Here is a 12241-nt window from a genome sequence, read left to right on the forward strand (position 1 = left end):
GGTAACGCCGCATATCTATGAGGGAGGGGACGAATTCTACCCGACCAAGAAGCGGAAGGAACCAGACATACTAGCGGCAACTAAGATAATAAAATTAGACAAGCGAGGTAAACAGAGTGAAATCTAAATATAATATATTTTAGTTATGTTTCATCACTTTATTTAGCACTTGTTATAATTCTAGCATTTATATTAAATAGCTCTTAGAACTATTCTTATAGGCTTTAATTCTTTTAGAACAAATTAGTAAATTACTTAAACTATCATACTTGTAATTTGCATTCGATAGAATCTGGTGCTAGAACCTCCAGGCCTGGCTTGATTTCTACGACAGACAAAGTACAAGCCCTGCTCTAGCAACTTGATACTCAGATAAAGAACCAAAGCTTGGCTCTGAAGCACTTGGGTCGCGTAGGTTTTGCTCACGAGGTGTTCGTCATCCACTGAAGGCATCTTGGGAATACTGTAACTTCAACCCTTGACGGATTCCCAATTTTAGGTTAAGATGGCGCAAACAATTGAGAGGCTTCTGGCCAAACGTATAGTAGTATTGCGAGGCGTATTAACTCTATGTAGAAAAACGCATATTCTAAATGAGTGAATACGACGTCGAAGTGAGCTGGACCATAGCCACTTGACTTGATGTTCTCGCCGAATCAATAGGCTCGAGTTCCTAGACAGATTACTTGGCAACGTCTCACAGTAAATGCTCGTGTATCAATATCATATTTAGGGATTCTACGTATTGTATTCATATAATCCTATACTCGTCTATTGGACAAGACACTTTGTAGGTAGTCCACAGAATCCCTCCTTAACCCCCTGCGATCCCTCGTTCTCTTGTTCAGCTGCAGTCTCCTTTCGAGTCTCGGCAGGCTTGATATTCTCCATTACCGCGGGCGCAGCCTTGACTCGGCTGCTTCCATGCAGTCAACCAGCAAACTTGGCAACTATCTGGTAGAAACTCTCCCCTTGAATGTTGGCTAGTTCGAGCTCCTTAGCCGATGGTTGGCGGGAACCGTCGCCACCTGCAAAGGTGCCTGCACCCCAGGCACTGCCACCACGAACCTCGGAGAGGTCAACGAGCTGGCCGAATGCCTTGGCGTAACCAAAAGGAACATAGATGATGCCGTGATGAACAAGAGTCGAGATAGCGTTCTGGGCAGTAGTTTCCTGGCCACCACCCTGGGAGGCAGTAGAAACGAAGATACCAGCAACTTTGCCCCAGAAACTACCAGAGCTCCATTGCTTGCCAGTCTTGTCCCAGAAGGCTTTCCACTGGGCAGGGAAATTTCCGTAACGGGTGGGTATACCAAGGAGGAAGGCATCATAGCCCTCAAGGACCGAGGGATCCTCCAGAACAGGGACGTCGGAGGCTTTCGGGGGGGCGTACATCTTAGCAAGAACGTCATCAGGCAGAGTCTCGGGCACCTGGAAGAGGTCGGCAGAGCCACCCGCCTTCTCGATACCAGCCTTCTCAGCTTCTGCCAGTTGCTTGATGTGGCCGTACATAGAATACTAACTCGAGCATTAGCGTGTACTGTAGTGTTTCAGAATCAGTCAAATGAACTGGCAATGCAGTGCCTTCTCTCGAGACAAGCTGTAATCAATGTACAAGCTCAATTGTTTCACATAAACGATGGTGGCGGGCTTGGGAAGAACATAGAATACAACTACGTACGTAAACGATAGCGATCTTGGGAGCCATTGTAACTGATTCGAAGATGCGGGGTGTTCAAGATGGAAGGGTGGGCTGTAACAATAAGTTATAAAACGGTGAAGCTATTCAAGGCATAGAGAGGGCCTACTTTGTCTTATAGCCTGGAGACCTGGAGCGATGGTGGTTTCTATCCGCAGTAGCCAGGCTATACGATACGGTCGCTCAAAATACGTATCATTGGCGCAATTCTACCTGTTCCCAAGTCTACAAATACACCGGTGTGAAGTGCAAAGGAACGCCTGACACAGATGGATGCTCTTCAATTCGATATATTTCAAGTCCGACTGTGCGCGCGGTTATTGTAAATCAAACCCCGGTCTTATCACCTGGCTACTGTAGGCCTTGAACTATATTTGTAAGCTATTACTGTAATCTGAGCTACAGTACAGTGCTAGAGTAATTAGTAATAGTGGTTAGCGGCCCGACCGTCAAACTTCGCTGACAAATTGCTTCAGTAGACATGACAAAGCGGCTGGCACGGACTAGGCAGCTGTGTACGAAAGGAGTGGGTCGTTGCATGACAGGCTATAGAGACTGTTGGAAAAAACCCCCGACTCCATACAATGACTCCGCCCCACAGTACATGGCACTTTCTCTAGCGCAATGGTTTCCTCTCCTCCAAGCTCCTTTCAGTCATTTCGTCAAATGAAACCAGCGCATGAACTGGTTGTGTGGCAGAATCAGAGAACGCACCACTGCTGCAAACTCGCAGTTGTTGGGCTACTCGCCGTGCAGTAGCGCGCCGGGACCCATCGGCTTCTCCATCGGCGCCGCTGAGTCGCCGATTCAGGTCCTAAAAGTCAGGTACAGCAGCACCTGTATCTAGTCAGACAGTTTACCAAGCACATGATTAAAGACAATCAATCATATTGTCTTGAGAAGCATATCCAGGACCCGGAGCCTTGCTGGCGCAAGCGACACACTGCCCACATGAGAAATGGCGGACTGAGCCGCACGGAGCTGTCTGGATGGCAAGTTAGCATCCGTAGCATCCGTAGCATCATACCGTTACCACCGATTGTACGCTAATCTTAGCCGCGGGTTTGCGGGCGCTCGACTGAGGCAATCTTCTCCTCTCTACCTCAGCATTCTAACTAACGGAGCCCTCAGTCGCGTCACGAAGGTCATTATCGATGCCGCTATCGGCCGCGGACATGACGCTGCTACCAAAAATGCGCCTCCCCTTTTTTTTCTTTTTCTTTCAGAGACTTTCAGAGACAAGACGGTCGGTTTAAATGGAAACGTAAAAGGACGAGTCGAAGGATTCCAGGATTCTATAAATAATGGTGCTGGTCCTTACTTGATGAAGGGCTAATAAAATAAAAAAAAAAAAAAAAAACTAAAAATAAAAATAAAAATAAAAATAAAAATAAAAATAAAAATAAAAATCAAATAAAGATCGAATCAAATCGAACATTCAACTTGTCTTGATTTAGAATTGGGATCAATTTGATCATTTAGATAGTCCTGCTTCTGTGTCTGCTTAGAGTCAGTCTTTGAGCTCTAACTATCCACCCTGCGAGACTGAATATTCGCTTTGCCTCGGAAAGATATCGCAATGAATTGGGAAAAGATCAACCGCCACTTATGACAGACTTGGATGTTTGACCATTCTTTGGAGTCTGCACCTTGCCATGGGAGCCATCAAAGCCAAAAACTATGGCAGTTCAATTGGGAGGCCGTGGCTCAGTTACCAAATTAGGCAGGATCTCAGGGCAAAAGCGGCAAGTAATAATATAGAATAGACAAATATATACATAAAACATCTTGGGACGCATTAATACCTAAATGCAGGATTTCACTGTCACTGTAATATATAGTATGTCCCTGATAGTCGAAGACTTCGGAAAGGTTGTTTGACAGGCGAGGATCTTAGCGACTGTGACCTCGGCCGCAACGGTGACAATAGCCTCGACATCACCAGTAGCAAGATCGGGATGGATGCCAACATCGGCAACGAACTGGGAGAACGTAACTAAATGAACTAAAATCAAGCGAGAGAATGCACTTACGAGGTTGTCCATTCCATAGACCTTGACATTGGTGTCAACAACAGCTGAACCTTCCTTGCGGCCATCAGTGCCCATCTTAGTAGTGCCAACGAAGTGGGCTTCTTGGGTTGGTCGAGGCAGCGCAACGCTGCAGGTGAGCGCGAGTCTGGGGGTGCGACGACCCTCGATGGCGTTGCAAATACTCGTTGTGATATAGTTGTTTATTTCATGATAATCAAAGTATAGATTAGTATTTTAAGCTCTAGTAAACTTCTTACAGTTGGGTCTATACTGAACCTACAATTACTACCAAAGATACAATAGTTAAATATTAAGTTATCAAAGGAATTCTATGATATAGTCAGTAATCAATTTCCAAGATGACTGATAACCAATAACATTATTTATTCGACCTCACTGAGTGTGGCTCTCATGTATTTAGAAATATAATTACTAAGCAGGTAGTCTCGATTTGAATTACCGCGCGGTATGTGATTGTCATCGTGCTGCTAATGATAAGCGCGAATGTAGTGTAACGACAACCTTGGTGAATCTCCACTCTTTTTCCCCAAACGCAGTAGATCCGGATGAATATCGTACCACAACCACCCCTTATCCCGGCATTTCGGTGACCGCTCTTGATTTGTAATGTGAAGAACAACCGATTAGTGAACCCGTGAAAGAAACTAGCAGAGCTTCTGTTTCATATTTGGGATAAAAGCTGAGACTGTAACCCATAAGTGCTACAGAGACCAACCTCAATCTTACTCTTCAATACCGATTACAATGTCGCGAAACATCCTTGTCACTGGCGCGACCGGCAAGCAAGGTGGCGCCGTTGTGCAGGCCTTGCTCGACCGCTATTCCTCCAAGTTCACCATCCTCGCCGTCACTCGCAATGCGCAGTCCCCTTCCGCACTGCGCCTCGCTAAAAGTTCCTCTGTGAAGGTCGTTCAGGGGGATCTTGATAATGTATCGGCATTATTTCAAGCGGCCGAGAAGGCTGCTTCTGGGAGCGTATGGGGCGTCTTTTCTGTCCAGGCCGCCGTAGGCGGCGGAGCGACATCCGAGAGCGAGCTAAGACAAGGCAAAGGGCTAATTGATGAGGCCATCAAGCATAACGTACGACAGTTTGTCTACTCAAGTGTTGATCGCGGCGGCAACGATCAGTCGTGGGGCAAAGCGACCAATATCCCCCATTTTCAAGTAAAAAACCAGATTGAAAAATACCTTCGAGATCAGACAGCAAACGGCAAAAGCAGTATGGGCTGGACGATCCTAAGACCTGTTATCTTCTTCGATAATATTGCACCAGGTTTCGAAGCTAAGGTCTTCATGACCAGTTTTCGCGACGTATTAAAGGACAAGCCGCTCCAGTGGATTGCTACTTCAGATATTGGTATCTTTGCGGCAGAGGTTTTTAATAACCATGAGCAATATGCAAAGAAAGCAATTGGCATCGCGGGAGAGGAGCTTACATTCAGAGACATGAATATCGCATTCAAAGAGGTCACAGGCCACGGTATCGGAACCACGTTTGGCTTGCTTGGCAAAGCGTTGAAGGCTGGAGTGAAGGAGGTCGGGACCATGCTAGACTGGTTCAAGGCTGAAGGATACAATGTTGACATGGCTCTGGCGAGGAGCATTCACCCTGGCGTGAAGGGCGTACGTCAGTGGCTGAAGGAGGACAGCGCTTTTCCTCGACGTTGAAGCGATCTGGCCCTTTTGTGAGTTGAGCATACTATTACGGTGGGATTATTGTATCAGGTGACGGGGCAACGTAATTGGCATTGCGTGTAGTCATTATCTCTATTGTGCGCATCTCCTTCACATATCATTAACAGAACTCATTAATAGCTTAATTATACCAGCAGCACCTATACTACTGCCTACGCAGAAAATATCACACTTATAAGGCCATAGAGAAAATGCGTCACGACTCCATGACTGGCCTTGGCAGCCGTCGGATATGGCTTTCTTGCTGAGTCCGAGTTATTCTCACAGGGTTTAATCTCTGTCTCCATAAGGCTACTCGAGAAGCCTGTCAATTTCTTCTCGTAAATTTCTTACAATACAGCATTTTAGGAAAGCTGAGTCACGGTAAATACGACTTTCCAGCAACGATCGGGCAAGGACATGGGGAGTGGTTTGTTCCAGGCATTGCCTGATGCGCTCACAGCGGTAAATCAAGGATATAATGCATAGTACTCAAAGCATGAGGCTATTAGTCATCGAAGGGGCTCTCGATTCCGTTGGCCACTAGTGCGTTCAATGAATGATCTGATTATTATATCAAGGTAGCATTGACGCCACGACACAGTGGCGGCCCGATCCTAACAACATTGCTAGAATGGGAACTCGGCCATCTCTTCCATTGTCCAGTAGCGTCTCATGCTCTCAGCCCCCAATGTCTTGACTTCCTGGTCCAGGTGCTTCAGCAGCGTCTCGCCCCATGATTCCATTTTTACTTTGAGAGCATTGAACTGGAACTCGATATCGCCATATCGGCAGGCTATCAAGTACTCCCGCATAGCTGTCATCCCACTATGGATCTCCTCATGTTGTTGGAGTAACTCGGCGGCCGCTTGATTGCCCGTATTTGTTCTGAATTCTGGCATTTTCTCTGCCAGGATGGGGAAGATGTACCGTTCTTCAATTCCATGATGTCCTTCAAGATTGTCGATAAATTGGATGCCTTACCCAGACAAGGCATTAGTGTTAGTGCAGGCCATGCAAGATTCAGATGGGAACGTTTACCTGTTTCAATGAATTGCTTGAGCGATAGATTGGATGGCCGCTTCTGGGTATTGGCGGCACTGTAAAGTATATGCCACATGTACCGGAAACGGTCATGCTTCTGTCATCAAAATGGGGACTTTATAGAGGTTGTCGCAGAACAGAAATACTTACAAATCGGTCCATTCGCACTGCGAGGCGATTATAGACGTTAAACTCATGATCCGATAAAGGCGGAAGCTCTTTGGGCTCACGAAGTTGCTCTTGCTTTGACAATTCCTCACCCATGGTCGATAGTGTTGAATAGTCTTTGACATTATACTGCAGATTGAACAGACTATTCAGTTTATTTCAAGTTTATCTGCAATAACTGGTGGTTTACATTGCAAGCTCCTGCGCTAGGGGGATTATCAAAGCGGCCTTTCGGTAAATTAGATGCCGTTCCGGCTTAATAATTATGCCGAGTGATGCCGCGTGCCGCCCAGTCCCACTTGGGCACGTTGATAGCCAGACCTCCTGACAGATGACTCTTTCCATGGTATGAACTAGTGCAGTTCGGCGCCATACGCCGGCTGTCCTCTCTACACAGTTGCGTGTTCCTACTGTCTACAGTGATTTAAGATTGGCCTACCAGCTAAACCCCAAAGCTGAGAGCAGATAGTCTTGCTTTTCTTGACATACCTAAAGCGTAAAATATGATTATGATAACTATACCTCAACGAAGTTGCCACGTATGATCAGACGATTATGAAATAAGAAAAAAATCTGTATTTAACAATTAAAGAATGAAAATTTTATAAAAATCTTTTTCTTTTTTTTTGTTAAATCATGATAAATCCTCTATTCTTCTACAAAGCATTAGTTGCAGGGGAGAGATAAGGTGAAGAGTCAAGTAGATTTAGACAGGGAAATCCTATCTTCTCTTCAATAAACATTTAATACCCTGTAACAGTTGAACGCATACCATTCGACTCACATACCACCGGATCATAACGACGTTTTGCTCAGTATCTTGCAGACAGCTTCACTGGCACCTGGAGACGAGAGCTCTCCAGCTCCAGACCTACGACTATCTCCCCACTCCGGCAGGACCTCCGTATCTTCGTCCGTCTAGAAGCCGGAGCTCCGACTAGGGTTCACAGTGGCTATGCCATTTGGATCCTAATCAGAGAGAAACTCAGCACCGTCTCAAATAAGATCCGACAAGTATTCCAGGTCAGATCAGGTTGGACAATTTCTGACTGCCAACCCTGAAACACGCGATTTTCTCGTAGGTGCAGGCCGAATGGATGGCTGAGTTGGGAGCTATTGCAGTAGAAACGAATAAGGAATAGCATACCTATGTAGTTTCAGACTTTCCTAGAAGACTGACTAACCTCTGTGGTAACGGGGTGGATAGTGATAGTGTCGTCAGTGATGTGATAGGGATCAAGATAGGGCTCAAGCTTGTTAATATACGTACCGGAAGGCGATTCTCGGGCAGCTCGCTAACCAAGTCTCTGCTCATGTCCTTCCTGAAGCCCACCAAGAAGAGGTTCTGGCCCCTCTTCGGTAGCTAGGCAGCTAGATTTATAGATAAAATCGACGTACCTAAACAGTGCGAAACGTGCTGGGGCTACTACTTTGGCCACAACTGCCATAGACAGCCAGCCCGCCAACGCTGTGGTAAGACTGGCCACATTGTAGACGACTGCGCTGCATGGGAACAGTGCGTCAACTGCTTAGGCCTCCATGAAGTCAGCCTTCCTACGTGCCCAGCACTGCCGAAGGGAGTATCGGATATCCTTTGCCACCTTACTAAAGAACAATGAGAGCACATCCGAATAGTGGGCGCTGAGACATACCGACGACGACACTCAGTATCACAACTAGAATCTTATATGTAAATCCAACAAAGCACGACCGAGCTGCCGCCAAGGAACGATTTCGCATCGTACGAACGTTCCGATGCTCGAGATCCGAGTCCACCTTTGTGCATCATGGTGATCACCGCCCCTAGGATGGGCTATGAAATAGAGGAGTCTGAGCATCCCAGACCAGGCTCACCGCGAAAGCGTCGAATAGGACTCATCGCTCTCTCTCATGACCAGGAATAGATACTCGCAGACACGAAAGAATGTCAGATACCGCTACCCGCTCCGGCTCACAACTACGCTCTGGTACTTGCTGACTCGGAACGATATGATATCATGCTTCTGCAAGAGTCGTGGATAGCTCATACGAAAACCCGCTGTCTGACCAAAACGCATCCGGCATACGACATATGTACTCCCGTCGAGATATGGGACAGTAAAAAGACTCGATCTAGAGTGATGATATATGTCTGCTGAGACTCGAAACTTCTAGCTGACCAGATCCGACCCTTTCAAACTCGCGATATTCTTTGGATTATGATCAATAGCTTGATGGTGGTCAACTTCAATCGCCAGAACGACGAGAAAGACGCCCTCAGTACGCTGCTACGATGCTCTATCCCTGAACGGTGCTTTGTAGCTGGCGATATCAATGCTAGACATCGAAGCTGGCAAACGGGCCAGACTACGGAGCGCGGCCAAGAGATTGCAGGCTGGGCGTCAAAAAAAAAAAAAAAAAAAAAAAAAAAAAAAAAAAGTTCTCGACCTCCTCAATACTGTTGGAATCCAGATAAATCCGCATGGCAACACAATCGACCTCGACCTCGCTTTTACTAACATTCCCCTCGCTGAAGCCATTGTCGAAGACCATCTCGCCACTAGCTCGGACCACCTCACCCTCAGTGTGACCCTCCCCGACATCAAACCCGCTCCGATACAGCCGGGTAAGATTCGACTGACAACAGAAGATGAGCTAAAACGATTCGCCGAGATTGTAGAGCTTGGAGCCATAAACATAACCCTCACAGATTCGACGCCTGCGGAGCTGGGCAATCTTACGTCTTCACTTATAAATCTACTATCACCAGCAACAAAGGCAGCTAGCTGACCTTCACAGAAAGGTGGCCGCCCAGCTCTCTGGTAGCCAGAAGAGCACGCCTACGTGTGACGGTTAGGGTTTCCAAACAGGTAAACTAGTCCGTACTCGGTTTATGTTCGCAGAAAGCGTAGGGCGTTATGCTGAGTGGTGGGGTTGTCACGTCTCTTAATGATCAAGTAATGCGTGTTAGGCTTATTGATGTAAAGAAGTCTTATTAATAGCTGGCGAGCTAGGTTCTATCTAAAGCTAAATGAATGTTCTTATATACTGAGTGATGGTACTCGCTAGTACATCGAGGTTGGGGACCGAGATGTCTGAACGTCGGTTCTGGACCGTGACAGTGGGCCTTCGGTCCCGTGGTGATTGGTTGTGAGGTCATAGACCGAGATGGAACCCTTCGGTCCATGCTGACAGGCGAGAATTTTGTGGGCGACACGTGACGTAACCGCTAGGGTCGTAACGGCTAGGACTAAATATAGGGTTAAGCAATATATTGGTAGAGAGATAGAGCAAGGCTAATATTATCAACTTACTAGATAACTGCAATCTCAGGAGTCTGTTATGCTTATATATTAAAAAAGATCGCTCTATTAATTCTTAGACTATAACACTAACGAAGTAACAATAGCCAAACTTCAGATTATTCCATACCTAAATACCATATATTGCAGCTCCTACACTTAGTTGCTTCTATGGCTATTTGCTTAAAGTGTGTGGGAAATAGATTTCGTTGAGCTTGCGGCTCGAACCTCCTCGTCGATCGAAAGTATATGGGGTATGGGTCCAAGTGGAGCGATAGAAAATGGATTAATATGAGTATGACTCTTTGTGTAGTGCCATTTAATATGATCAAATTCGGTCGTCTCGCGGAATGCCTGATGGTTCCAGTACAGATTGCGCAGCCATTTATGCAAAAACGGATAACCCGACCTGATATCACGAATGTTACACTTGAAATGCTGCACGTATACGGGCTATATGCACCAGGTCAGCCTGAGAGATACACCAAGTAGGATCAGGAGGATATACATCAAATCTAATCAGAGTAACGTAGCTAAAAGGATATTAGCATGATGGACAATAATTATACCATGATAACCTACAGACGAATGTCGACTTCGGAAAGACTTTGACCAAAGTAATATGGACCATCTTTTTGCGAAGTCAGATGGGCCTCGGCCCTGTCGAGGGCCTCGAACAGAATAGAGATGTTTCGTTCATATACTTCTTGTGATGTGGCGAAACCCGTCTTATATACCCCATTATTTATGTCTTCGTAAATCCACGTGTTTGCCTCGATAATTTCCGCTTGAAGGTGTTCGGGATATAACTGAACTTGGCGGCTTTCGGCTGGGAGGAGATGGTCGAACTAGTGCATCAAGACTTAGCTAAAAGAAGTGGTCATGGTATCACTAGACCAACCTCTGTGTACAACATGCGGATGATCTCGCTACTCTCGTTGTTCACTATTATGTTTAGCTTCTTGTCGAACAGTATGGGGACGGTAAATCGGCCATCGTAGGCGGCATCCGATTCAAAATAGACTTGGCGAATGTGGGTAAAATCTTGGTGTCCTGCAATGGGATCTGGAACAACGAAATCGCCGGGCAGATGTTCGTCGCTACGCACGAAACGCCATCCTAAAAATCATCAGCGTATTTGTCTGCTATCTATGTGCAGTCAACAGACCTTTGCTATCAAGATCCCAGTGAACTGAAGAAAAGCTGATGAAATTCTCGAGCCCCTTCAGCCTTCGGACGATAAGGGTGCGATGGGCCTTCAGGGTGGAAAAGCCAGGGGTTAGCCTGGCCGGCTGAGTACGGTGTAAAACTGTGCGTACGTACCCATGGACAAGCATAGCTGACATAGAGATGATACCGATCTGGCTCGGGCGGAAATATGGCGCCGGGTTGACTTGAGATCCAGTTGCGAAACGAACTCGGCTTACGTTTGAACTCGCCGGAAGAGTCTACGACTTCTTTCCAGTCCGAAGTGACCTTATGTGCTCCCAAATTAGACTTTGCCATGTATGATTCTGTATGACGACAAACCATTTTCCCTGACTAATATTATGAACTCCAGTTCTTTCTCTCAATCGCACAGACAGTTGAATGCGAATGCTTTTAGAGCCTCCTAAGGTGTTTTCACCTGTCACAATCTTGAAACGGGGGATCGATAGTAGCTAGGATGTTTCGTAGCAATATGGGCTTGGCTACTGATCCTAAAAGAAACCTTCGGGATGCTAATGGCAGGAAGGTATTGCAGGACTTTGCACTAGAAACTCTGCTAAGGGTGTATGATTGAGATTTTCTATTCCGCCAGTATTGTGCCTTTTTGTATTTTTTTCTTATGGAGGGCTTACGGCTTTAGGTGTATTTGACTTTTTGAATTTGTCATCTTGAGCTAAACTATACAAATATGACGCCGAGCCGCGCGGGAGAGTGGGTGAATGCCAGGCACTATAAAAGTATAAATATGCAACACAAGGATCAGGCCAGTTGCTTTATCAGCATATCCGGCAATGCCAAATCATGTACCAACGCTCCCATCTTTCAGCGCACAGACCCCTCACCAAAAATCGCTTATCAGCTCTTATCAGCTCACAACCACACCTCTTAACAGCAAATTCAGCACTTAACCTAATAAAATAGGCTATTGAGCCAAATCGGGTTAGGTTAGCTAGGGGTTAGTTATAGGCCGAAGGCCACATTAGGGGTTAGGGTTACTTAGGGCTTAGAGTTATGGCTAGGGCTTTGGGTTAGAGGGGTATACCTTCTGTAATGTTAGTGCTTTTAGGTCGTTGATTGGTTTGTGCATGTTTCCCGGAGTGTTGAGTGTATGA

At 46.2% G+C, this 12241-nt stretch overlaps 6 protein-coding genes across 6 annotated transcripts; 2 read left to right on the forward strand and 4 right to left on the reverse strand.

Moving 5' to 3' along the window:
* Window positions 1–930: 930 nt before the first annotated feature.
* FPRO_16044 (putative 1,4-Benzoquinone reductase) lies at window positions 931–1708 on the reverse strand (the record flags this gene model as incomplete). The annotated part of the gene is made up of 2 exons (XM_031225145.1): window positions 931–1518; window positions 1682–1708. 2 exons carry the CDS (start codon window positions 1706–1708, stop codon window positions 931–933), a joined length of 615 nt encoding a protein of 204 aa, XP_031090333.1.
* Window positions 1709–3504: 1796 nt separating this feature from the next.
* Window positions 3505–3807, reverse strand: FPRO_16045 (uncharacterized protein; the record flags this gene model as incomplete). The annotated part of the gene is made up of 2 exons (XM_031225146.1): window positions 3505–3681; window positions 3733–3807. 2 exons carry the CDS (start codon window positions 3805–3807, stop codon window positions 3505–3507), a joined length of 252 nt encoding a protein of 83 aa, XP_031090334.1.
* A 690-nt stretch (window positions 3808–4497) lies between these two features.
* Window positions 4498–5421, forward strand: FPRO_16046 (related to nucleoside-diphosphate-sugar epimerases; the record flags this gene model as incomplete). Its single annotated transcript, XM_031225147.1, has 1 exon — window positions 4498–5421. One exon carries the CDS (start codon window positions 4498–4500, stop codon window positions 5419–5421), a length of 924 nt encoding a protein of 307 aa, XP_031090335.1.
* Window positions 5422–6056: 635 nt separating this feature from the next.
* On the reverse strand, window positions 6057–6735 carry FPRO_16047 (uncharacterized protein; the record flags this gene model as incomplete). Its single annotated transcript, XM_031225149.1, has 3 exons — window positions 6057–6406; window positions 6469–6565; window positions 6622–6735. The coding sequence occupies 3 exons, from the start codon at window positions 6733–6735 to the stop codon at window positions 6057–6059; spliced, it is 561 nt and encodes a 186-aa protein (XP_031090336.1).
* Window positions 6736–8636: 1901 nt separating this feature from the next.
* FPRO_16048 (uncharacterized protein) lies at window positions 8637–9475 on the forward strand (the record flags this gene model as incomplete). The annotated part of the gene is made up of 4 exons (XM_031225150.1): window positions 8637–8736; window positions 8794–8898; window positions 9059–9359; window positions 9418–9475. 4 exons carry the CDS (start codon window positions 8637–8639, stop codon window positions 9473–9475), a joined length of 564 nt encoding a protein of 187 aa, XP_031090337.1.
* Window positions 9476–10103: 628 nt separating this feature from the next.
* On the reverse strand, window positions 10104–11426 carry FPRO_16049 (uncharacterized protein; the record flags this gene model as incomplete). The annotated part of the gene is made up of 6 exons (XM_031225151.1): window positions 10104–10373; window positions 10429–10453; window positions 10503–10768; window positions 10822–11039; window positions 11089–11176; window positions 11244–11426. 6 exons carry the CDS (start codon window positions 11424–11426, stop codon window positions 10104–10106), a joined length of 1050 nt encoding a protein of 349 aa, XP_031090338.1.
* Window positions 11427–12241: the final 815 nt, after the last annotated feature.

The sequence above is a fragment of the Fusarium proliferatum genome (genome assembly GCF_900067095.1).
Source record: "Fusarium proliferatum ET1 genome assembly, contig: FPRO_scaffold019, whole genome shotgun sequence".
In the NCBI taxonomy this organism is placed as follows: Eukaryota; Fungi; Ascomycota; class Sordariomycetes; order Hypocreales; family Nectriaceae; genus Fusarium; species Fusarium proliferatum.